This window comes from Schistocerca piceifrons, chromosome 4 (genome assembly GCF_021461385.2).
Source record: "Schistocerca piceifrons isolate TAMUIC-IGC-003096 chromosome 4, iqSchPice1.1, whole genome shotgun sequence".
NCBI classification, from domain to species: Eukaryota; Metazoa; Arthropoda; class Insecta; order Orthoptera; family Acrididae; genus Schistocerca; species Schistocerca piceifrons.
In genome coordinates, this window is record NC_060141.1 from 764,994,055 (window position 1) to 765,021,920 (window position 27,866).

Below are 27,866 nucleotides of genomic sequence, written 5' to 3' on the forward strand. Positions count from 1 at the left end.
TGCGACTGTAGTGGTCGCGCGGTTCCAGACTGAATCGCCTAGAACCGCTCGGCCACACTGGCCGGTGATGCTCTTGAAGTATCTTTTGATGTCTTGTTTCTTTTATGACCTAATGTAAGATCTTTTAATGTTTTGTGTGTATGAACATATGGCCTCCCTGAGTCATCGCGCGGTGACGACTTTTATCTGGCTCTCTCTCTCTCTTGCAACTGCTGATACGAAACTACGGTATTTCTAACAGGTAGCGGGAAAATATTGCGAACGGTGGTTTGAAAAGCGTTACATACATTAAAAGCAAATTTCCTTTTACGCAAGATGAACTATGTGCGATAATATACGATGAATTTCTTAAATAACAAAGTGTTTGACTCTGATTTAAAAATCAACTCTTTGAGGATGGCAGTTTAGAAGAATTTCAAGCTCAGAAGATCACACATTTACGTCGTTACTAAAAATTTTATTGGCACATTTGTGTGATGTATATTAAAATGTATCACGCGCAGAAAAGATCAATATTATATGTGGAAGCTTAGCTTCTCTTCCAGCTTACGAATCTTGGAGACAAATATTATATGTGAATGCTATGCATATTAATTTAAACCATTAACTTTTCTTATTTGTGTTTTCGCGCTACTTAAGAGTGATCTTGCTATTGGCTGACTACATCATGTGTCCTATGCTGTCATCAGCTGGCGAGATCATGCGACATGAGTCATGCGTGGCTTGCAAAAGCGCATCGCAATCTTGGCTTCAATGGTTCGGAAAGTAACATTCGGTATTTGGTGGAATTCGAATTTGTTGTTGTTGTGGTCTTCAGTCCTGAGACTGGTTTGATGTAGCTCTCCATGCTACTCTATCCTGTGCAAGCTTTTTCATCTCCCAGTACCTACTGCAACCTACATCCTTCTGAATCTGCTTGGTGTATTCATCTCTTGGTCTCCCTCTACGATTTTTACCCTCCACGCTGCCCTCCAATACTAAATTGGTGATCCCTTGATGCCTCAGAACATGTCCTACCAACCGATCCCTTCTTCTGGTCAAGTTGTACCACAAACTTCTCTTCTCCCCAAGCCTATTCAATACTTCCTCATTAGTTACGTGATCTACCCATCTAATCTTCAGCATTCTTCTGTAGTACCACATTTCGAAAGCTTCTATTCTCTTCTTGTCCAAACTATTTATCGTCCATGTTTCACTTCCATACATGGCTACACTCCATACGAATACTTTCAGAAATGACTTCCTGACACTTAAATCAATACTGGATGTTAACAAATTTCTCTTCTTCAGAAACGCTTTCCTTGCCATTGCCAGCCTACATTTTATATCCTCTCTACTTCGACCCTCATCAGTTATTTTGCTCCCCAAATAGCAAAACTCCTTTACTACTTTAAGTGCCTCATTTCCTAATCTAATTCCCTCAGCATCACCCGACTTAGACTACATTCCATTATCCTTGTTCTGCTTTTGTTGATGTTCATCTTATATCCTCCTTTCAAGACACTGTCCATTCCATTCAACTGCTCTTCCAAGTCCTTTGCTGTCTCTGACAGAATTACAGTGTCATCGGCGAACCTCAAAGTTTTTATTTCTTCTCCATGAATTTTAATACCTACTCCGAATTTTTCTTTTGTTTCCTTTACTGCTTGCTCAATATACAGATTGAACAACATCGGGGAGAGGCTACAACCCTGTCTTACTCCCTTCCCAACCACTGCTTCCCTTTCATGTCCCTCGACTCTTATAACTGCCATCTGGTTTCTGTACAAATTGTAAATAGCCTTTCGCTCCCTGTATTTTACCCCTGCCACCTTTAGAATTTGAAAGAGAGTATTCCAGTCAACATTGTCAAAAGCTTTCTCTAAGTCTACAAATGCTAGAAACGTAGGTTTGCCTTTCCTTAATCTTTCTTCTAAGATAAGTCGTAAGGTCAGTATTGCCTCACGTTCCAGTGTTTCTACGGAATCCAAACTGATCTTCCCTGAGGTTGGCCTCTACCAGTTTTTCAATTCGTCTGTAAAGAATTCGTGTTAGTATTTTGCAGCTGTGGCTTATTAAGCTCATAGTTCGGTAATTTTCACATCTGTCAACACCTGCTTTCTTTGGGATTGGAATTATTATATTCTTCTTGAAGTCTGAGGGTATTTGGCCTGTTTCATACATCTTGCTCACCAGATGGTAGAGTTTTGTCAGGACTGGCTCTCCCACGGCCGTCGGTAGTTCCAATGGAATATTGTCTACTCCAGGGGCCTTGTTTCGACTCAGGTCTTTCAGTGCTCTGTCAAACTCTTCGAATTTACACCTTCGTAATACGAAAATATGCAGCGTACATACTGCTGCACATGAAAGGTGTTTCAAAACGTGTTCCCCCGAGTTTCGTTTTTTAAAGTGGCAGGAAATTCTACTTCGGTATATAAAACAATAAACGATCAAAGGATTGAAGAGTTTTACAGTGCCAAGGAATAGTATACGGTCACCTAACACGGAAAAAGTGTATTTTCACCTGGGAGAAAGTGTATTTTTACCCAGGAAATCTGGGAAAAATCCGGGAATTCTTTTTCCTTGTCCACGTAGACACCCTGTCCTCAGCATGTATGCATGCTGTTTGTCTGCCATGTGTGGCCACCCATCCTATGCCGCCTCCTTTAGTGATTCCTTTGATCGCCACTATGGGGCGTGTCACTCCTACCTCCTGGAGTCCACTTTCGGCACTAGCTACGGCGGCTTAACTTCACACTACCTGCAATTTTTCCGGTAGGTGTGAACTCACCACCACCTTGGCTTCATGAAGCGGCCCGTGTTAACGTTGGCCTTCAATTGCTTCCTGAGGATGCTACTCCAGCCTTGGTTTATTGCGTTAAGTTTCACGACCTTCGCATGGAACTTTGCGATAGTACCTTTGTATACACTGATGGCTCTCAGACTGACAGTGGGGTCGGGTGTGCCTTTGTCATTGGCACCCAAGTCTTTCGATATCAGCTTCCAGCACACTGTTCAGTATTTAAAGCCAAGCTCTTTGCCTTGTTTCAGGCCACAGAGTACATCCAGTGACACAGCCTTTTCAATTTTGTCCTCTGCTCAGACTCTCAGTGCCCTTCAAAGTCTGTGCGCTGTACACCACCCATCCCTTAGTACAGTGGGTCCAGGAAAACTGTCACTTGCTCATTCTTGGTGGAGCCAGTGTGATGTTTCTGTGTGTTCCTGGTTATGTTGGTCTGCCAGAAAATGGGGCTGCTGCCAAGGCTGCAGTCCTTGTATCTCAGCCCACGAGTACCTTTATTCCCTCCAGTAATCTCTGTATTCTTGCCTGTTAAGAGGTGGTGTCCCTTTGGAATTGCCAATGGTCCTCCCTTCACAGGAATAAGCTTTGGCTTATTAAGCTTCTCGCAGCAGCTTGAATGACCACCTCTCGGCCCTCCTGCTTGGTGAAGGACATTTTAATTTTGTTGTCTATTGGGCACTGCCTTTTTAGCCATCCTCATTTGTTAAGTGGCACTACCTCACCACATTGCATCCCAGTTTTAACTGTCTGACACTTACTGTTGGAATACCCATTTTTTTTTTTTTTTTTAACCGTTTGCGTTCCCACTTGGGTTTACCATCTGATTTATCAGCCGTTTTGGCAATTGAAGCACGGATTGTTGACCGCATTTTACTTTTTATCCACCATAACAGTATGGCGAAGGCTATTTAATTTTTAGTTTTGTGCATCCGCTTCTATATGGTGTCCTTTTTAGCCCTTTTTCCCTGAGCCTGTTATTAGGTGTCTTCTGTTAAGTCAGTTGGGACTGACATATAGTTGTTTTTTAACTTGGGTGCGTATGACCCCAGTTGTTTTTTGTGCCCTGAACCAAAACAAAACAAAAGCCCATCAGATCTCTCTCACCAACTTGCCTGCTGGCCAGACCTGTTTGTGAATGAAGTAATGCTGTGGATTTTCATGGTTTCTCCATGGACCCAGGACTGCGTGCTGCTCAGCAGACCAGAGGCCACGGGCAATGGATTTCAGAAATTGTAACTGTCTAACCGCAAGTACATTGCAAGGTGTGGTGTTTAGAGACATTTATTTATTCTAGTACATTGTGGCACTTTGAAAGTAGTTTATATGTTAGAAAGTAGACAATAAGAAGAGCAGAATTGTGGCAGTAGCTGGCAGATGTATGTATTCAAATATTTCTCGGAAGAAAAATCACATAATACCTGTAAAATATTAGGTGTAACACAGTGAGTAATAACTGACAGTAATAAACGTAGTAGGACCAACATTTTATTGTGATACAAAAGATGATTTCTATGACGATGCTTCCCAAAATGCATCACGAAGTTGTTTGTCTACAGGTGGTGAAGAACTGTCGTTAGAATGAGACATATAAACAGACAAGCCGAAACGGGAAACCTAAAAAAATTGCCTCAAAAAAATCTTCAGTGGCTTGGATCATGCTCATTCTGAGCTACAGTTTGTATTTGTGAACACAGCAAGATGTTTTCCCTCTTAATATTAAGTCTTGGAAGGTGGCTGTCATTATAAGTGTTCATGTAATAATTTTAGATTTAAGTGATGCTTAATAATGTGCATCAACACTTTACAACATATAGTACGTGAGTCGGGAACTCTTGCGGACCGCAGTTGAAAGTGTTCAAAGGCCGCCCACTAGCAGGAGCCCTTGTCAGTATTCCTGCTGACATCATACACATTAGGCAATGGCAGTGCTATCCCCTGGAATGGCCTACCTGATGGTTTTCAGTTGCATTGGAGTGTGATGTCACAACTGTTTACATTTCTAACAGGTTGTGGGAAAATATTGCAAATGGTGGTTTGAGAAGCATTTGCTATCAGAGTATGTTGCCTTTTACGCAATATGAATTTTGTTGTGTGAGAATGTGAGATGAATTTCTTAAGGGGTTGACTTGGAGCAGGAGAGGCACCACAGGATATCTTTAATTTTCACTGTCTATACTTTTACAAATAAATTCATAAAACTTTGTCAGCATGACCAAGAAGTCAGGATTCACCCGTAGCAGTGGAAGTTCAAAAGCATAACAAAATAATTTTTTTTTACATTTGAAATTTCATTATTTTTTCACTTTTGCATTTGTTGATATAGGTACCCTTTTCTTCATACGTAAGTGAGATTCTTCGATGAATTTTGTGCTGCTTATTAAACACAAACTCCTACATGCAAAACTTTATAATTTTCCAAATTTATTAAAAACTGTAGTAAAAATTGAAATTTTTAACTAAAAAGTTTTAGTTTTTTTCCTCTAAACATGAAGTTTAAAATGTAATAACTCATTCATTTTTTCATAAATTAAATAAATCGTAGAGTTTCATACTACACCTGTAAGTATGGTTTGTATGTTGTGCAAAATTCATCAAAGAATCTCTCTTACTTATGAAGAAAAGTGTACCTATAGCGACAAATGCAGCCAGTAGTAAGTGAAAAAAGATGAAATTTCACATGTAAAAAAAAATTACTTTGTTTTTAAACTTCCACTGCTGAGAGTGTGAACCCTGAATCCTTCCTGGTCATGAATTTATTTTGAAAGTATACACAGTGGAAATTAAAATGCCCTGTGGTGCCTCTCCTTTGGATCTTGCGGGACATGATGGTCGAGCGCTTGTTGTAGTGCGCCAGGCGAGACGCCTTGGCCGCAATGCGCTCGAAAATGTCGTTCGCAAAGCTGTTAATGATGCTCATCGCCTTCGACGAGATGCCAGTGTCAGGGTGCACCTGCTTCAGGACCTTGTAGATGTAAATGACATAGCTCTCCTTCCTCTTGTGCTTCTTGTTCTTGTTGCCCTTTGAAATGTTCTTCTGCACCTTGCCAGGCTTCTTGGTGGCCTTCCAGCTAGTCTTGGTGGCATCTCGAACGTACATGCAACACAACAGCGACAGCAACAGCAGCAGCAAGCTATCGGAGTATGTTGCCTTTCACGCAAGATGAATTTTGTTACGGGTGAGGATGTGAGATGAATTTCTTAAGGGGTTGACTTGAAGCAGGAGAGGCACCACAGGATATTTTTAATTTCCACTATCTATACTTTTACAAATACAATCATAAAACTTTGTCAGCATGACCAAGGAGGATTCAGGATTCAGTCTGTCAAAACTTCTCAATGAACAATGAGATCCAGCCACTTACAAAAACTTCGAACCAAGAAGACCAACCATTCATGCCAATATTTAAAATTTTAGTGGCACATTTAATCAGCGTTGTAGATAAAATCTTCAGTCATTGTTGAAAGGAAAGTGAGAGCATTAGTTGAGAACAAATTGGATGAAAATCAGTGTGGGTTTAGGCTTCTTAGAGGTTGTCAGGACCAGATCTTTAGCTTACGGCAAATAATGGAGAAGTGTACGAATGGACCAGGGAATTGTATCAATGCTTTATTGATCTAGAGAAGGCATATGACCGGGTTCCTAGGAGGAAATTATTGTCTGTTCTCAGAGATTATGAAATTGGAGGCAAACTTTTGCAAGCAATTAAAGTTCTTTACATAGTCAGGCAGCAGTTCGAGTTGACGTTAAATTGAGTTCACGGTTCAGAGTAGTTTCAGGGGTAATACAAGGCTGCAACCTGTTTCCACTGTTCATATTATTTATGGATCATATGTTGAAAACAATAGACGGGCTGGGTGAGATTAAGATACGTGAACACAAAATAAGCAGTCTCGCATATGCGGATGACTTAATTGTGATGGCAGATTCGATTGAAAGTTTGCGAAGTAATATTTCAGAGCTAGATCAGAAATGTCAGGACTATGGTATGAAGATTAGCATCTCCAAAACGAAAGTAATGTCAGTGGGAAAGAGATATAAACGGATTGAGCGCCAAATAGGAGGAACAAAGTTAGAACAGATGGACAGTTTAAAGTACTTACGATGCATATTCTCACAGGATGACAACGTAGTGAAAGAACTGGAAGCGAGGTGTAGCAAAGCTAATGCAGTAAGTTCTCGGCTACGATCTATCTCTTCTGCAAGAAGGAAGTCAGTACCAAGTTATCTGTGCACCGTTCAATCTTTCGACCAACTTTGTTGTATGGGAGCGAAAGCTGGGTGGGTTCAGGTTACCTTATCAATAAGGTTGAGGTTACGGATATGAAAGTAGCTAGGATGATTGCAGATACTAGTAGATGGGAACAATGGCAGGAGGGTGTCCACTATGAAGAAATCAAAGAAAAACTGGGAATGAACTCTATAGGTCGAGCAGTCAGGGCGAAGAGGCTTAGATAGTGGGGTCATGTTATAGGCATGAGAGAAACAAGGTTACCCAAGAGACACATGGGTTCAGCAGTAGAGGGTAGGAGTAGTCAGGGTAGGCCAAGGAGAAGGTACCTGGATTCAGTTAAGAATGATTTTGAAGTAATAGGCTTCACATCAGAAGAGGCACCAATGTTAGCAGTGGATAGGGGATCGTGGAGGAATTTTATAAGGGGACTACGCTCCAGACTGAACGCTGAAAGGCATAATCACTCATGATGATGATGATGATGATGATGATGATGATGATGATGATGATGATGATGATATTTGTTATCTTAAAGCACAACACATGCTAAAAAAGAAAAAGTTTGAAGATTAGCTTCTCATATTTATTTTAGTTGTTTCGTAGACTACATACTATGCAATAATGATGGCAAGAAGTATAATTATGCATAAAAAGAAATGGTGTGAAGTGAGTTTTTGAGCAATTTCACCCATAATTGGTTTTTCTTTCGAAACGTTGAAAGTATATTGTTACTTGACGGGGGCAAAAAGTGCATTTTCATTTGGGGTAAAAGTACAGTTTTAATTGGGTTATCTGGGATGACCCCCTCCCTCCCTAAAAAATTATATTGAGAACCCAACTCTTCAAGACTTCATATTTGTTGTTCGAATATCCTCATATAGGTTTGGCAAGTTGTCTGTGAAAGCTAAGTAATCTATCCTAATATCGGTTCAACTTTAAGATCTGATTTAACTTCTGCCACTGTGATTACTTTTCTAAGACACAGTTAAAAAGCAATGCAGAGAGTCCATCTTGTCTCACACATTGCGAGCTGAGTGGTAGTGAAAGTATCCACCACAGAGAAGCAGAGAGGAAGTGTTCACGATAAAAATGCTATTGACAACATAGATAAATGTGTGTCTAGGCAGCAATTCCTGTGCTATTATGAAAATTCAAAGGAACACTAGCTTGCAGAATGTTAGTTTCTGTCAAGTAATAATTCTGTCGTTAAAGAATTACATTAAGTGTATGAACATTTGAATGTCCTGAGTGAAGATAAAATTTTATCAATCCGTTGAGTGTGTAATTCTATGGAAGTATACAGAGGTGCTCTAATGGGAATAGTATCAGTTTTCCGCTGACATCATGGTTTGCCCCCTCAGGGGGTCCACAACTCTTTTGTGGACACATGCGTAGCGAGCACGGGACCCCGAGCTAATGTGGCCCTCCTTCCTTTCCGGACTGCATACCTTCCCTTCCCTTCCCTTTCTGCATCCCTCCCCGTCCCCCATCTTCGCCCCCCCCCCCCCCTCACCTCTGGCTCTTTCCTTCCCTTTCTCCCCCTCTGGGAGTATGGTTTGTGCCTACGTCCGGAGACGGACGCTCGAAACTGTTCCAAATTCCTTGCTTTTACACTTGCAAGTCCTCGTCCTTCCTCTGTCCTTCTTTTCCTTCCCTCTTCTCCTTGCCCTTTTCTCCGCTGCGGCGTTTGAGACCCCCTTTTCTTTCCTTTCCCTTTCTCTTTTTCCCTCCCTGTGCGTGTCTGAAGGCCGACCCACGCACTTCAATGCGTAGCCGGTGGCGGGGTAACGCGTAATTCCCCGCCCCGGGTAGACAGGTAGGACACGTACGTACCCCCTGGTAACGGCCAGGCCCAGGGAGGGGTGATTACCCGAGCTGATACCTTCCGAAAGTGCCGATTGGTCCCTCCGTCCGTTTGTCGGGAGGTGTGACCTGAGGTGTGAACAATCACCTAAGGCGGGTGTGCCCTCGGTGAGGCCCCCCACAAGGGAGGAGCGCGCCATCGGAGACGCCGGTAATCATGGGGGATTCTTCCGCAATGGTTTCCTCACCTTCCACTATGTCTGCTCACAAACGTAAGTTCACTGAGTCTCAGCCACAGACGGTTCTTCCATCGTTGCCACAGTTCCTTGTTGTTTCTCGGTCTAACGAAGGTCACGACTTTTCCACGGTCAACCCTTTCATTATTCAGAAAGGTGTCGACGCAATTGCGGGTCCTGTAAAGTCTTGTTCCAGATTACGGAATGGCACCCTGTTATTAGAAACACACAGTCCCCTCCAGGCTCAAAAATTGCTGCGTACTTCTCTGCTCCACACCTTCCCTGTCCGGGTGGAACCGCACCGTACCTTAAATTCCTCGCGTGGAGTCGTTTATACACGCTCCCTCGATGGATTGTCTGACGAAGAAATTCAGCACTACCTGTCTGACCAGGGCGTAACGGCTGTTCATAGGGTGATGAAAAGGGTTGACACGAACATCATTCCAACCCGCACTGTCTTCTTGACATTTGACAAAGTTCAACTCCCATCAAAAATCAAAGCAGGCTATGAGATAATTTCCGTTCGCCCTTATGTCCCAAACCCTACGCGTTGCTATCGATGTCAGCGGTTCAATCACACCAGCCAGTCCTGTTCCAATCCGGCCAAATGTGTTACGTGTGGCAAGGATGCCCAAGAGGGTGCTTGTCCACCTCCATCCCCTCGCTGCATCAACTGTATGGGTGACCACGCTGCTTCCTCTAGAGATTGCCCCGTTTATAAGGACGAAAAGCTCATCCAGGAAATAAGAGTGAAGGAAAAGGTGTCGACCTTTGCTGCTCGAAAATTATTCGCCAGTCGACAGCCCACCGTGCCTCAGAAAGGAAAATACAGCACTGTCCTTGCTTCTCCTCGGCCAACAAAGGAGGCGGCCACGCAGACTTGCGACCTCACCTTTAGCACCACGGTCGTCAGATCGGCCAGCGCAAAGATCGCCCGCTCAACCTCACCACTTTCGCCTGCCCACTCAATGGCTCACCCTTCGTCGGGTTCTACTAAATCTCGAGCCCAAAAGTCAGACGCCAAGTCTTCGAAAAAAGAGCATTCTCGTGAAGAGTTTTTACGTACCGCACCTTCACAACCATCGGTTCCTCCTTCATCTAAACATCATACTTCCAAGAAGGCTACGAAGAAACACAGTTCCTCTCCTCTGTCAAGGCGTGTCCCATCTACAGCACCACCTGGCGGAAATCGCCCTCGGCCGTCTTCTGTGTCGCCAAGGCGCACTGCTGGTGGCCGGTCAACCGGCCGATCGCTGGTGGCAGGAGCTGCTCCTGACCAACCTATGGATCAGGATCTTCTGCCTTCGACTGAATGCCATTCCATGCTGTCGGTCGCAAGCTCTGAGCAGTCGTTGAGTTGACAGCACCCTTGGTCACGTTCCTCCATTTTCTGTTCACCCTATGTCCATTATCCACTGGAATATCCGCGGCATTCGAGCCAATCGGGATGAATTGTCGATCCTCTTACGATCCTACTCGCCGGTCATCTTCTGTCTTCAGGAAACAAAGCTGCGTCCCCATGACCGCTTTGTTCTCCCTCATTTTCAGTCCGTCCGATATGACCTCCCCTCTGTTAAGGCACTCCAGCCCATGGAGGACTCACGATTCTGCTCCATGATACTCTCCATTATCACCCAATCCCCTTAAACACTTTCTTCCAAGCTGTCGCCGTCCGTCTTTCCCTTTCTGGATACACGTTCTCTCTATGTACGGTATACATTCCATCGTCCACACCAATGGCACGAGCTGATCTCCTTCATCTTCTTGATCAGCTTCCACCCCCCTATTTGCTGGTTGGGGACTTCAATGCCCACCACCCGCTTTGGGGATCTCCGCATCCTTGTCCACGTGGCTCCCTATTGCTAGACGTCTTCCACCAAGCAAGCAGATCTAGTTTGCCTCAACACTGGGGTCCCCACATTTTTGTCTGCCTCCATGACAAATTTATCTCATTTGGACCTTGCGGTCGGTACTGTTCCGCTAGCTCAGCGCTTCGAATGGTTCGCCCTTGATGATACACACTCGAGTGACCACTTTCCATGTGTTCTTAGACTGCAGCCTCAACTGCCATATATGCGCTCGTGACGCTGGAAGTTTGCCCAAGCCGATTGGACACTTTTTTCGTCTCTAGCGACATTCGATGACCGTCACTTTCCCAGCGTCGACGGTGAGGTCACACGTTACCGACGTTATTCTCACAGCTGCGGAACGTTCAATACCACGCACCTCCGAATTGCCCCGGCGCCCCCCAGTTCCTTGGTGGAACGAGGCATGCCGTGACGCAATACGTGAGCGGCGACGTGCTCTTCGCATTTTCCGTCACCATCCAACTTTGGCCAACTGTATCCGATATAAGCAGCTCCGTGCGCGATGCCGTCGCGTCATCCGCGATAGCAAGAAGGCAAGCTGGAAATTCTTTATTAGCTCATTTAACACCTTCACTCCCTCCTCGGAAGTTTGGAGTCGGCTTCGACGGTTCTCAGGCGCGCCTAGTTTCTCCCCGGTCTCTGGGCTCACTGTCGCGCATGATACCTTAGTGGACCCCGTCGCGATTTCTAACTCATTGGGTCAGCACTTTGCTGAGATTTCGAGCTCTTCAAATTACCCGCCAGTGTTTCTCACGAAGAAACGTGCAGCAGAAGTGCGACATCTTGCTTTCTCCTCTCACAATCACGAAAGCTACAATACTGTTTTCTCCATGCGGGAACTCCAACATGCCCTCTCTTCTTCTCGCTCCTCCGCCCCAGGACCGGGTGGTATCCATGTCCAAATGTTGCTGCATTTATCAACCCATAGTCTGCGTTACCTCCTTCGCCTTTATAATCGAATTTGGACCGACAGTACCCTTCCCAGGCGATGGCGGGAAGCTATTGTCGTTCCCGTTCCGAAACCTGGAAAGGACAAACATCTCCCCCCTAGTTATCGCCCCATTTCTCTCACGAGTAGTGTATGTAAGGTTTTGGAGCGTATGGTGAATTACCGTTTAGCTTGGTGGCTGGAATCCCGCAGTCTTTTAACACCAGCCCAATGCGGATTCCGCAAGCATCGTTCTGCAGTTGACCATCTTGTTGCTCTCTCCACTTATATCATGAACAATTTTCTCCGGAAACGCCAAACGGTAGCAATATTTTTTGATCTGGAGAGAGCATACGATACCTGTTGTAGGACAGGCATCCTCCGCACACTGTTCTCTTGGGGCTTTCGGGGCCGGCTGCCCCTTTTTCTTCGCGAATTTATGGCAGAGCGCACATTTAGGGTGCGGGTGAACACTACTCTCTCCCGTACTTTCTCCCAAGAAAACGGGGTACCCCAGGGCTCCGTGCTGAGTGTTGTACTGTTTGCCATCGCCATTAATCCAATTATGGATTGTCTCCTTCCTGATGTCTCGGGCTCCCTCTTTGTGGACGATTTTGCGATCTACTACAGCTCTCAACGGACCAGCCTTCTTGAAAGACGTCTTCAAGGATGTCTCGATCGCCTCCACTCGTGGAGCATCGAAACCGGCTTCCGTTTCTCACCCAGTAAGACCGTTTGTGTTAATTTTTGGCGACGTAAGGAGTTTCTTCCGCCCTCCTTACATCTAGGTCCTGTCAACCTTCCGTTTTCCGACGTCGCTAAATTCTTGGGTCTTATGTTTGACAGAAAACTGTGCTGGTCCTCCCACGTTTCCTATCTTTCGGCTCGCTGTCTGCGTTCCCTTAACACCCTCCGTGTCCTGAATAGTACCTCCTGGGGAGCGGACCGAGTGGTCCTTCTCCGCCTCTATCGCGCCTTAGTGCGCTCGAAATTGGATTATGGAAGTATAGTCTACTCCTCTGCTCGGCCGTCTATTCTTCGGCGTCTAGACTCTATCCACCACCGTGGATTACGTTTAGTGTCTGGAGCTTTTTACACCAGCCCTGTGGAAAGCCTTTATGCTGATACTGCTGAACCTCCGCTGGCCAATCGGCGGGCAGTCCTTCTGAGTCGTTATGCTAGCCATCTGTCTTCCATGCCTGCTAATCCAGCCCATGACCTTTTTTTCGACGCCTCCTTTGATGTAGGGTATGCAGGCCGCTCCTCCTTCCTACTACCCCCGGGAGTCCGCTTCCGTCAACTACTCCATTCTCTTTCCTTCCGCTTTCCTAAAACCTTCTTGACAACTTGGGGTACAGCACCGCCTTGGCTCCGTCCCCGGATCGACTTGCTCCGAGACCTATGTCAATTTCCCAAGGATGGTACCCCTACACTTGTTTACCGTCGGGCATTTGCTGCTCTATGTGCACAAATGACGTACGCCACATTTATTTACACCGACGGCTCGAAAACATCGTTAGGTGTAGGGAGTGCCTATATTGTTGGCGACACCCCAAATCACTTTCGGCTTCCTGACCAGTGTTCTGTTTATACTGCGGAGCTTTACGCTGTTCTCCAGGCTGTCCACTACATCCGCCGCCATCAGCGGATACAGTACGTAATCTGCTCAGATTCTCTCAGCTCTCTCCTAAGTCTCCAAGCTCTTTACCCTGTGCACCCTCTGGTCCACCGGATTCAGGACTGTCTGCGCTTGCTCCACCTGGGGGGCGTCTCGGTGACGTTCCTCTGGCTCCCGGGACACGCTGGTATCTGTGGGAATGAGGCGGCCGATATAGCGGCCAAGGCTGCAGTCTCTCTTCCTCGGCCAGCTATTCAGTCGCTTCCCATTACCGATCTACGGAGCGGTTTATGTCGCCAAGTTGCTCATTTATGGCATGCGCATTGGTCAACACTTCCCCATAATAAATTGCGGGAAGTGAAAGCCCTTCCTTGCGCTTGGACCTCTTCCTCACGAACGCGTCGTCGGGAGGAGGTAATTTTAGCTAGACTCCGGATAGGGCACTGTCTTTTTAGCCATAGACATCTTTTAAGCGGTGATCCTCCCCCACTCTGTCCCCACTGCTCTCAGCTGTGGACGGTCAGACACCTTTTAATTGAATGCCCCTATTTTAATCCGTTACGCTCCCATCTACTGCTATCGCCTGATCTATCGTCGATTTTAGCAGATGACACGCGCTCAGCCGACCGCGTTCTCCAGTTTATTAGTGACAGTGAAATGACGTCAGTCATTTGAAGCTTTTTTGGGGACAACCAACCCCTTTCTATAGTGGATTTTTAAGCATTCCTTCTGCCTTTAGTTTCTCAAATTTTATGACTTTGTTCCCATTGCTGCTGGTTTTAAATTTCGTTTTTTTTCCTGTTTCCTACGTCACGGGCTGGGCGCTAATGACCATAGACGTTTTGCGCCCTAAAACCACAAACAAAAAAAAAAAAAAATCATGGTTTGCAAGTACAGATAAAAGTAAAGTGTTTGTCATTATTCCTTTAAAGTGCATCGTCAATAATTTCACAGCTGCTGATGTAATTATCCAGCAATTTCTGAATCTGGATATCGCCTAATGTTGTTAATCTGTTTCTCGAGATACATTTAAACATTTTATTTTTATTTTTTTCCTCTTAATTTGCTGAAAGTTGAGTGTAAGGCAACAGGCATGAAGTTGTAAACATACAGGGTGTCCAGTTTAGGGATATAGAAAAAACGTTTGTTTATATTTCAGTATTTAGTAAGGTTTATAACTTCATTTGCACAATATTATATGCAGGAGCTTAAACATTTTTGACATGTTTTGTTACTACAGTTCAATGTGGGCACCGTTTGCAGCTTGACAGATACCGAAACTGTACTCCATGTTCGTAAACATGACAGGTAGTGCGACCTCCACTGCAGTGTAGATGGGTATTCTCAAATCTGCCAGATCTTATACCTTCATTCCTTTGATAAATGTCCTTAATAAGTTGCCACACACCAAAATCCAGTGGACTCTCAATTGGGAGACCGAGGGGCCAGGCAGTGGGACCCCCATTCCAATCCAATGCTCAGTAAATGTCTTGTGAAACAATATGGTAACATCCCCATGGTAGTGGGATGGAGCACCATCCTTCTGGAAAAGGACATTGGGAGGCGTCTGTGGAGCTGTATAGTTAGTGAGCGTGTTGAGATAGGTGTGCCCTGTCACTGTAGACTGCATAAAAAAAGATTGATCACAGCAGGTTCATGTAATCCCATCCATACATTAAATTTTGGTGTGTCCATTTTGTGCTCGGTCACTTCTCATGGCATCACACTTACCCATATTAGGTAGTTACGTAGTTAACTTTACATATCTCGGAGGTAGATTCATCACTGAACAGCACTGCATTGAGGTCATTGTTTTCATCTACATGATGCAACATTTCAACTGCAAAATCATACTGTCTCTGGTGATCCTCAGACTTAATGTGATGAGGAACTTTGAGTTAGTAGGCATGCAACTGGAGATATTCATGTGCCCAATCCATGCACTATGGAACAGGGATGGCTAATTCCCTACTAGCTGTTGATGGATTTACACGAACTTCTAGCTAGTGCTTCACACGTATTTCACGACCTTCTTCATTCACATGTGTTTTAGGATATTTTCCAGCATTTGAAATGAAATTTCCCATTTCTCAAAGAGTTCTGTCCTACTGATAATGGGCTTGTGTGTGGAAGAATTCATATTCCATACTCTTTTTGCATGCTGCTGAACATTTGTTACAGATTGTAACTCTGCTAATCATAGCATGCACTCCACCTTTCTGTTATGTTCACATGTTGACTGTCAAGAGTATGTGTGTCTGCTGCACAACAAAAATTTGTGCACGTGTGTGCCATATGGCTTGGCACTGTTTGTGATAGGTCAGGGTCACATTTGGGAGTGTCTATAGAGTGCTTATTTACCTAAAAACATAGAATGTAGAGTTCTTTCATTACAAAGGTTTGTTCGAGTATACCTTTAGCCCAGACACCCTGTATTTTCTAGCAGAGGTTTGGTGTCCGTTGCTTTCAGGTTGTCAGAAAAACTGCCATGTGGAAAATGGCTTATTAATAGTGGTTTTGCTAGTGTCAGTAGGTATACACTTTGTCCAAATATGCAGTTTTTCTGTTTCGTGAATGCAATACTTGATACAGACAACTTCTTGAGATGTTACTATTTGATCAGTCACCAGTGTACCACAGACACTGCATTTGTTTTGCTCCTGTGCTTGCATTGAGCGTGCTTCATTGAAAGGCAGGTTAATCAGGTTGCAGAACAGTGAAGACTTGGAATAATTGGCTCGAATACGCTATGTAAACGCAGTGGTGGTCTACCTCGCATAACTTTCCATTTAATACTGCATCTTGTCTTAAACATTCGTTGCTGCAAGCTTTATTAATTAACTTAAATCCTCCTAGCTATTCAGCAGTTTTGTAGAACTTTATACATCTGTCTTGACTGGCACAAATTAAAGTTTTATCAGTCCACTGTGACTACAAAGGGATATGAAAATGTGCTAAGATTTCAATAAAATAGAAAATGTATTGGAAACTTTGTGTGTGATGTTCACAACACGCAGATTGTATTATTTAGTAGTTATTGTTATGACTTATTTAACTTAGAAATAGTATATCCCTTTTAAAAGAAAAATGCATTGATGACATGGATCCCCCAAGTATACCGTCTTTAAGTTGATCGGAAAACGGACAGGGAAGAGTTTCAGGCAATCAGTGGCCAGAACTGAATAACAAGAAATAGTGTTTCTTACTAGAGGTCGCCAAGGGTGGTGTAAACTTTCTGAAACGACCTACACAGTGGTGTAATTCATTCTTGAGTATCAACACCCTGCATGCATCTCTCTCTGCACAACTTCAACATTATTTATAAATATTATATTTTTGACTTCTATCATGCATATAAGTAACTTTCACTGTTAAAAACCTATGCTGGAAATAGTCTTTGATCCAAACTGGTCCCACAATAAAGAATAAATTGAACAGCAGCTTTGCATGTTAAGACATTTCTGCAGATTGTAAAAAAAGGACCCATTATTTGATTCATTTCCTATATCATTGAGCAGTACTCAAAGTCCTTAGCAATACAATTTACGTATGCAATTGCTCTTCTTTGAAAAATGACTCAACTATGATACATGGTAGATGGACATTATCACGAAAAGTAAGAAATTAGTTTCAATAATACGACACTCCATGAAAGAAAAAGTTGTAAAATTCTAATAGCTTGGCTGTTGTTTCGTGGCATACATGTGATACCTAGCAACAGCAATTGACTTCAGTGTTACTGTCAGACACGCAATGTTGAAAGGTGTCAGAGTTTTATACTTTGTAGCTCCAACAGTGGTCAGGTTTATGCATAAAGCATACAGTGGCCATACTTTAATCATGTTCTTTCATTGTTGTGTGACGTAACACTTTATAATGTATGGTGTCTTCCCCAAGTGCTGCCACTGCTTCAATAGAATGAAAATAATTTTTGCCAATGCAAACTACATGGATATTGTCATTGTAGGACATGTTACTACGAGAGATACATTTAAGTTGTGATTAAAGGACACAGGTTCTTTTAGCTAATGTTTGTGATTTGTTTGCAGACATTTCATCAGCAGCACCAGCCTTTCTATCCACCAAATATGCTGCAACCCTGGACAACAGCTAGCCCAGCATATTTTGATATTGGCAGTGTTTTCTCTGTTAATGGATTAGCACCAACAGGATCTTTCGCTAAACCTCCAGCTGCTCGCTACGTCCCCCGAAATAGGTGTGTGTATTTTTGTACTTTATTTGCAGTCTGCGTAGTTATTGAAATCTTGTAAGTCTAAAAACCTCACTGGTTGTCATGAATTGTTTGTTGTGGACTACATACATTTGTAAAGAAACAAATATTGGAGCAGTATCATAGTAGACTTTCATTTCAATAAGAGTAATTATTCTTCGAATTGTTAAGTAATACCTAACTCACTAGCTTGTGCAGTATAAAAGGATCACACCATTCCACTTCCCTAAGCGCATTTTGAAGTATTGTGACAGTTTACCTTCATTTTAACAATTTTTTTTCCTTACAGTTTTTTAAATGCTTACTTCAATTTATGTATTTAGAAGCAAGAGGAGTCAGCCTATTCCCGAGCGAGGAAGCTTGTCTGATAGTGTTGTGAATGTTACGAGACAGTCGGTAAACTCACATCAGTACCACCCTTTCGGAACTGGCAGCGTGACGACTGTAAGTGTGACAGTACCTAAGACTACAAGCAGCAGTGTTGCGTCTGTGGGGAAAGTGCAGCCCACAGTGACATCAGTTGCAGCTACGACAGTGGTGACTGCAACGGTCATCGACAGCCATTCCAAAAGTCAACCATTACAGCAAGATAATGGTGATATTAATGGACCTAACCAGGGTGCCCAACTACGCACGGAAACGGAAGACTCGTTCAAGCAGAGGGATGTTTTGACGGGAAAGGAGCCAATGCCTCCCAGGTAGCTGGAGAAATGTATCTTAGATATTTTCCTTCTCATTACACTGTAGTAACAGTTTCTTTTCTATTGCTTGTGTGTCTAAATGTAAGCTTTAGTGTCGATTGTGGAAGATACCATATTAAGTGAGATAATACAAATTAAAACAGCTGTTACATTCATTACAGTTAAATCTTTTAAGCAGATGAAGTATATCAAAAAGTTATGAATTCATTCGTTTAATGTTTGTAAGTGTATTTAAAGGTGGGGGTGGTGGTGGTGGTGGTGGTGGTAAGGGTAAGGGTAAGAAAGCATGCCTAAGAGACTGGTTGGATAATGCACTGGCATTGAACTGCTGTATGCTCAGTTCACAAAGAGAGAGAATAGCTGGATATTGCTTAAATTTAGAAGAGCAAATGGAGGTGCTGCTGGTACACACTTAAAAGCAGAAAAAAACTAAGATGTTCTGAAAGTGAGCAGTAGTTACTTTTCTTTAGAGTTTGTGTTTTAGCAGGACTGGAATATTGCGTACTCAAGTTCTGGCCAGCTATTGTCTCCTTATAGTTTTAATTTTTTCTCAAGGGAGTTCTCCTTTTGTATACTAAGTTTATCACATAAAAATGTTTGCTCATATTGTGTAGTTCATGTGTTTGTTTATCCCGATTGAAATCTCAGATAATGCCATTTTTGAGCACTTTATCACTGCAATATTTTTGTATTTGTTACATGAAATAAATTTGTGAATTATGACCGTGCTTAACGTTAAAGAGGGGCAAATGCAGAGCCTGCTGATAGACTCGTGAAAATAAAACACACACACACACACACACACACACACACACACACACACACACACACTACCTAGCTATCAAAATTAATAGTTCTGAAAGCAAAGTACTCTCTCTCTCTCTCTTCTATTTTTGTGTCTATTTAGCAGTACTCAACACTTCACCTCCAGGATTCTGTTCTATATATAGTGTCTTGAATTTGTTGTTCTTACATACAACAGAATATATATGTTCTTTCAATGTAACCTTCATATATACATTAACAGTAAGTAAAAATAATCTAATGACTCTCATAAAACTGGTTCCTGTAGCTAGGTAATGCTGTGAATAGAGATAAGTTAACTTCGTAATAAAAACAGAAAGCAATAGATAGGAGAATTATTCTAATGCTATAATGCTTTGTTCAGGGGGATAAGTGCACAAACAACTCAAAAGTACACCTGGAAAAATGCAAATACAATGGAGCCTGGTTTAGCTGGTCCTCATTAATCAATATCATAATTTTTTTTCTGCAATAACTGTGTGCAAGATTTGATGATATGGAAACAATAAGGGCAACAATAAACAAGGACTTAAATTCAGCCAACCTTGATACACTGACTCTGGCTTAATGCCAGCTAATATTACTATATCGTTCCCATTGGTTGTTGGTGTAAAATAACATCTGAGAGAAAGTAAGTTAGATTCACTACTGAGTCAATCTAAATGAAGTGTTCCAATAAAAATTAAGTTGGTTGCTTGACATTTTTAAATATTTTTTTTTATATGGGATTACCATATAGTTGAGAAGTTCAAAAGAGTTCTTTAAAAAAATTACCTTTCTTTTTTACTGAATGGCAGCCATTTTTGTTTGTAAGCCCACAACGATGTTTCAGTTTAGGGACATTAGCAAAAATATGAATATCTCCGCACTGGGTTAAGTTAAAACATTGCAATTGACATGATCGTATTTAGAAAAGTGTCCTCTACAACATTGTCTATTACAAAAAACACCCTAAATTCAAAATGACCTCCAAAGTTTGGTGTCCAAATTTTCAAAAATCCACTTTTTAGGCCCAAAAAAAAACGAGTGATTTGAGTCTATTTTTCCTTTAGTTAGGTGTCATACACTAATAGCCTGATGTAGAGTAAGAACACTTAACATTTTTAACTTATTTTTTTATGAATTTTTGAAATTTGAAAAGTTTCAGAGGAGGTAATTCACGTTGCAACTGATATTTTGGCTGTGGCCTATTAATGTGTGATATTAGTGGGATATAATCAATTTTTGTTGAAGTAAGGTACTGAATTATACACAAAAAGTGGAAGCATCACTGAAATTAACATTTTGACATACTTTAAATAAATATTTTCAGTTAACATCTTTAGAGATGCGACTGTTCCTAAATTTGGCGGTGAATGTTAAGAATGCTAATTTCTTCGAAGAGCTTCTGTGATATAGAATAAGACCTCCCAGTTGCTGTGGTAAGTTCAAGCACTGGAAGTTTCCTTAAAACATTCTTCATTGGTATCCAAACTTTGTCACTAGTAGATTTCTTGAATGATGTTCTTCGGCCAGAAGGGTTGTAAAAATGCACGAAAACATCATTGTTTTCAGACATATTCTTTCAACCTGTGCAAGCCATCACTGTCCATCAAATACACATGCCACTGTCATTAAATGTTACAAAGATGTAATTTTACTGACACAATGATTCTCATAAATTTTGGTTTCTGATGTTACATAGAAACGAACTAAGTTTCCTGCAATGCCAAGGAATTAGTGGAAATGCCTTGTTCCTCTTATTGCTATACAGTTTTCAAATTGGATTTGAAGTGTTGTTTTCATATGCAGAACCACTTCTTCTTTCTTGATCAGAAAATAGTAATGCCATTTAATATTATCCTTACAAGAGACATAAATGTCCTGTACTGTGAGAATTTTGTCTATGGTTAGTCTTACTTCACGTTTTGTTGTATCTCATACGCCATCACATGCATTTTTACCATGGCAAGATGCAAAAAAGTGCCATTCAGCCTCCAACCTAAAGTCTGCTTCGTGGTTGCACAGATTTGAAAAATTCTTATTGTTCTTATACTGGCAACCACTTCCATCTGAAAAAGTATATCAGCTTCTCAACCTTGGGAAACTTTTCTTTTATGTAATTCATTAGCCTACATACTTTCGAAGCACATGTACAGCCAAAATGTTGTGCTCCAAGTAGTTTCTTTCAGTGCAAATTGAAGAACTGCAAACTTCATTTTTCTCATTTTTAAAGTAGAGAATAAATGACTGCACTGCTCCGTGGTCATTGACCCAGTGGTACCCCTGTATTGCATCCTGATTCACATATTTAAAATTTTCTGCAAAATCATCTAGCAGTATGCATTCAGTTTCATGAAGTTTTGGTTCTGTGGCCTTCAAAAACTTACTTCGGATTTTATAAACATAATGGTAACTTGAGTTTTTGTAAGTTATCAATTAAAGATTCCAAATACTCTTTTTGAGATTTAACCACTCTTATCATTTCTGCCCTGTCAGTTGTGACACACTTTTTGAAGGTATTACTGCCTCAAATTTCCTCATCATATTTGTGAAAGAATTCAATAATGGTTTCCTTACCAGGGCATTTATTATACAAACTCATCATGCAGTCTTAACTTTTAGTGTCACAGACCATTAAATCTAGTTACTCTTTGTAGTTAAGATCACTGAGTTTTGCTCCCGCAATCATCGGTTTGACATTTTGATGAAATAAGCAAACACACACGGAGTGTGTCCCCGAGGATCCAGCCAACACACACCACTGAGGGCGGAGGTCACAAAAGTTTGACCTTCCAATTTTGCATTCAGGATGAGACGTGTTGAAAGCTACATGAAGTTCATTTAAATCTGACAGCACTAGTCATTTCTGCTTTGTTACATTAACTCCATTTATAAGAACTTTTTTTGCTATCTGTGCGACCTGGGCACACACTACTGTTCTCATCATCTTCAAAAACCTGCTGGATCTTTTGAATTGTTTCTTCACTTATACCTACTCCTTTCGTCTTTCCTAAAACTGGAAGAATACCTTGCTCTTTCACTAATTTTCAGGTTAGTTTAACCAAACAATCAGAAACATTAAATTCATGAACTATTTTTTTCTCTTGACCATGAGTCAGGGAGCAAACTTAAAATTTTAACTTTTTCTTCTTTAGATGTCACTGAACATTTAATTTTTAATTTGTCTATCAAGCTCAAATAATTAAGTTTCAGATGATGCTGGTGGTAGGTTTTCTTCTACTTTAGAAATAATGTTGGTATCTGTACTTTTCTTTTTCTGCTACTTAACACTTTGCTGTCCGCACGTCTTCTACAAATTTATTCGCTTGGCGCTGGCAGCACTAATTAGGATTGCTTGGTTTGTCGCTGGCTGCTTGTCACTTTTCTGTTGGTGACAAGCTTCAAACACATTGACTTTTGCGCGATTTAATTTTTCCGGAAATCCTCTATTTTGCCATATTGCTCCACAAACTCTAATTTTCTTTTAAAGTAACTTCTCTGCAAGTTCGACACTTATAATAATCATCCATGTAGATGTGATCTCACTTTCCATGAGAAGGTGTCAGTAGTTCCATCACTGTTTTTTGCTAAAGGTTGTCCAGCACCAGAATATATCATAAATGAGGAAATGTATCCCGTAATCGAATCGCACAGCATCCGAGAGTGTGTGCAATATTTCGTAATTTTCGATGGATTGTAAACTTTAAAATTTAACTGTGCATACCATGGTATCATTCCTTCATCAATTGAAGTTTTGACTTAGATTAAATGTTTCTTTAAACTTTTTGGAAAAATAATCAATTACGAATTGCACTTTGAAAAGTCGGTCAGCATTATCCAGTTTATTGTTACTGTTGGAAAAATATAAAAATGATAATATTTGTCTGAATCGGTTGCAGGACATAGTTTTGTGAAATATCGATGTCTATCAGTGGATTTGTTGACCAGTAATCATCTATCCTTGCTTTTTTAAAATTCCCATAAGGATACCAAGCCAAAACCATTTTCTAAGTTCGGGTCCCGTAACGTCGACAAATTTGGCATTTTTTTGAATCCAGTTCTTCTATTGCAATTTTGACTGTAATACTTGGTAGTTTAGTTGCTAATATATTCAAATAGATCATTCCCAATATATAATACTTAGATATCCACGACGCTCTGTGTATCTTTGGGAAATGTGTGTGGACCCGGAGATCATTCAAATTTATTTTTGGCCCTTAGTAAATCATAGTCTGTCTGATTCATTAGAGTCAGTTGGCAACTGTAGCGTTCGCCGAATTCTTTTTGGGCGTATTTCTATCTTCTGACTATTCTGCTTCACTTTCATTTTTTTTTTTTTATATCCAATGTCTTCTTTCCAATTGGCCAAGTCGTTTGGAAGATCAGACAAGAAGTCTGTGCATTCATAGTAAATAATTGTCATCTCTTTAGTCTGCCATGATGAAAGTGCACAAGTACATACTAAAAAAAAAAGGTTGACGTGTGTAACTTAGTGTTACCTAAACAGAACACCAACAGAATGAAAGTCACTAAAGTGCTGTCACCGGCCACTGCGCGATACTATGTTCATGACACCACTAACTTAGATCAAGCAAAATCCAATATGCTAGCAGCTTTGTCATTAGGAATATAAATGTCATTAATAAGGTTACATGATTCTGGTTCTGGATTCACAACAAATATTTCTGAGTAACAATTTGGGCTCACGGAATTTCTAGGAATCACATTACGTTTCACTTGGGGAACTGTTTCACATAACAAGGACAAATGTTCATGGTTTTTATTTCCCTCAAACCTTTAGTAATAGCCTCTTTATGAATTTTAAGTGGATCACAGCACTTCGTTCCAAAAATGTGGTTGTATTTCAGAATAGATTTCTTCTCATGATACTCACATGCTGATGTTACAGAAGAACTTACTAGAAATTTAAACAAAGTTTGTCTAACTTCATCAAAGTCATTGACATTTTTCAAGTTTTTTGAAACTGAACCATAAACTGTTTTGTGACACACTTCACTTGCTATATGTCCCAACAGACCACTGTTCATCCATGTTATTGCATTCCAGTTACTCTCAAAATTAATTACAAATTACACACAGAACAAAGCACATAACACATTCTACCCTCTCGGTGAAGTATGTACATCCACTCTAACACAGGTTCAGAACAGACTGACTACAACAATGCCACACCCAGCAGTAATGTACTTCTACAATGCCACACCCAGCAGTAATGTACTTCTACAATGCCACACCCAGCAGTAATGTACTTCTACAATGCCACACCCAGCAGTAATGTACTTCTACAATGCCACACCCAGCAGTAATGTACTTCTACAATGCCACACCCAGCAGTAATGTACTTCTACAATGCCACACCCAGCAGTAATGTACTTCTACAATGCCACACCCAGCAGTAATGTACTTCTACAATGCCACACCCAGCAGTAATGTACTTCTACAATGCCACACCCAGCAGTAATGTACTTCTACAATGCCACACCCAGCAGTAATGTACTTCTACAATGCCACACCCAGCAGTAATGTACTTCTACAATGCCACACCCAGCAGTAATGTACTTCTTTATTGACAATAAACCTAAATGTAAATGAGCATTTTTATTACCATAGAACAAAAGCAAAAACTCATTGTTTAATATTGCATTATTAAAATTCATATCTTTGTTCAGTCAGATATCAGTGTTGGAATTTTTACAGTACGTTGCGATCATGTAGGTGTGCAAACTGTGCAAAAAATCATATTTTTATATTCAGCCTCACCTGAGATAACTAACCCCAAACTTTACAACAAATGAAAATTTTCAAATTTCAAAAATTCATAAAAAGTTATGGAAACATTTGTTAGTGTTCTTGCTCTATATGAGGCTAAGGGTGTATGATATCTAACTATAGGAAAATATAGATTCTTATAAATCACACCTTGTTATTTTTGGACCTAAAAAATGGATTTTTGAAAATTTGGGTACCAAACTTTGGCGGTCATTTTGACTGATAATTTTTTTAATTTAGGGTATTTTGTGTAGTAGACAATCATGTCAATTGCAATGTTGTAACTTAACCCAGTGCAGAGATATTCAAATTTTTGCTAATGTCTCCAGACTTAAAAATCGTCGCACGCCTACAAATAAAATGGCTGCCATCCAGTAAAGGTGCAAGATAAATTATTTAAAAAAACTGTTTTGAACTTCTCAAATATAGGGCAATCTCATATTAAAAATTAAAATATTTAAAAATGGTCAAGCAACTGTCACTGGATCACTTTATATGAATTGACCCTACTAAAAGTCCACTGAAGTAGTTTGCTCACTGAATAAAGGAATTATTGACAACGCCGACCTGTTTAAGTTGATTGAAGACTTTCCAAATATTCCAGGATGCTCAGACATAAATGTTAATGACTTCAACAGTTTGATTCTTGATGAAATTATCACGGGTTGTCTGGAGCCAGTAATGGGAGTGACTTAAGTTGACTTCAGATTAACATGTAGAGGCAACAAAATGAGAGTCCAGTTACATCGGCAAAATAATGCCAGCATGTTCATGGCGCACATAAATGAAATAAGAATCTGGCTCAAAATAAGCCAGCTTATTATTTTGATGTGTGGAACTCATTGTTCTCAATCTGTGACAATACATGACAAAATGTAAAACGTTTGTGTTCACATGAAATTAAGTATAACATATGGTTGTGATACTTACTATTGTCATCCTTGTTTATTTCTGGATGATACAGATTTTCTGTGATCTGTTTGACCTATGTTCCCTCTTGGACTGGTTACTGGGGGTTTTACTGGACCTATTTGAATGGGGTCAACTGTAGCGTGAATGGTACTGACAAAATGGTTCTGTTTCTTTCACAATCTGAAGTTCATTAGTTTGGAAACAAATGAAGTAGGTTGCTTATATTTGCCAGATTGGCTGCTTGGAATTGATGGTGAAACTAATGAAGTCTTACATTCACTAGTGAATGTTAGTTAAGGTTGTTATAATTAAACATCCTAGTTTCTAGAATGAGATTTTCACTCTGCAGTGGAGTGTGCGCTGATATGAAACTTCCTGGGAGATTAAAACTGTGTGCCCGACCGAGACTCGAACTCGGGACCTTTGCCTTTCGCGGGCAAGTGCTCTACCATCTGAGCTACCGAAGCACGACTCACGCCCGGTACCCACAGCTTTACTTCTGCCAGAAGGTAGGAGACGAGGTACTGGCAGAAGTAAAGCTGTGGGTACCAGGCGTGAGTCGTGCTTCGGTAGCTCAGATGGTAGAGCACTTGCGCGCGAAAGGCAAAGGTCCCGAGTTCGAGTCTCGGTCGGGCACACAGTTTTAATCTGCCAGGAAGTTTCATCCTAGTTTCTAGTTGTGATATTGATACAAGTAATGCCCTCCAGCTTTTGTTTTTCTTCTTGTACTTTCCTCTGGTATTCTTTAGCTGTCTCCTTCCTTCAATTGATGCCACTGTACTATTCCTTGCCATTATTATATGGGCTTTCTTATTGCTCTGCATTTAGATTTATTATTAGCCTAGTCACTAAAACTATGCAACTTATTTTTCTTGTTTCTCACATGCTTGTGGTAATTGTACTCAAATCTCCAGCAAATCGTGCCCTTTAGAGATGAGTTTCTTCAAATATTGCTCTCATGTTCGATATTTCTTCTTTTGGGCTTTGTTCCAATCTTCCACTCAAACATTTTGAATGTCTCATTTTTTATTAAGTATTCATCAAAATGTCATAATTTTCCAATTTTGCGAATTTTTTGTAGATTTGAAAAATTGCCAACTGTATTGTGTATTCATCTTGTAACTGGTATTACTTCCCTGTTTTCTACCTTGCATGGTAACCAACTTAAAAGAACATTTTGTGAATACACAGGGCATAATTTTAGTTGGAGAAATATGAAAAGTGTTGTTGGAAAAGTAAATGTTAAGATGTCGAAACACTTGCTGATTAGTTACTGTTACTTGTTTGCAATAAGCAATTCGGGCTTTACAAATGAAATGCTGAGGTAGAAAGTGGAGGTAATTCAAAGCAGTTATCATTAGCTGATGAGAATGATGATAATGATTATGAAGTAAAGCTGACCAGTCTGCAAGTTACTGGGTCTCCATATCGTTCAGAAGGTTTTTTACAATTAATACACAAATAATTTCCTAGTGAATGGAACAGTAAATTTATTACTACAATAGTAATGCAGAATCCATGTATTAAAACTGTAATTTTCTTAAAGTCTAAAGCCTAAGTTTTGATGGGGCTGTAAGTTGTTCTCAGGAATTCAAATTCGTGTGTATAATGGGTAAGATGTTGAACATATACCCATTACATCCATAGCAGCTGTGGAATCAAATATAAAAAAGTTAACCCTCTAGGATCCACAACAATTAATTTAATTGTAGGTTGTTCTCAGTAGAGTATTGTTTAGTTACCAATATGTTGGAGGACAAATGTACAACTTTTAGCTTTTTCAGTTTTGAGTCCCTTTTTTACAATGCAGTACACATATGTAACATCGGGATTCAAGGTAACAGTATTGGCATCAGTAAGAAAAATGTATAATCGCAGTTTTGTGTTCTGAATTTTTTTATTACAAAAGTTTGTACAATAATGTAACAATGAACATATTTACATACATTTCTTTTAGTAGTGGAATCTTCTGAAGCAGT

The 27,866-nt window shown here is 40.9% G+C and overlaps 1 protein-coding gene across 9 annotated transcripts in view; it reads left to right on the forward strand.

Moving 5' to 3' along the window:
• LOC124794963 (la-related protein Larp4B) overlaps window positions 1-27,866 on the forward strand; it is a 358,294-nt gene that overhangs the window by 302,317 nt on the left and 28,111 nt on the right. For all 9 annotated transcript variants that reach the window (XM_047258683.1, XM_047258691.1, XM_047258684.1 and 6 more), the window contains 2 exons: window positions 17,517-17,683; window positions 18,022-18,396. In XM_047258683.1, coding sequence (XP_047114639.1) covers window positions 17,517-17,683; window positions 18,022-18,396 — 542 coding nt within the window. The remainder of the gene's footprint in view (window positions 1-17,516; window positions 17,684-18,021; window positions 18,397-27,866) is intronic.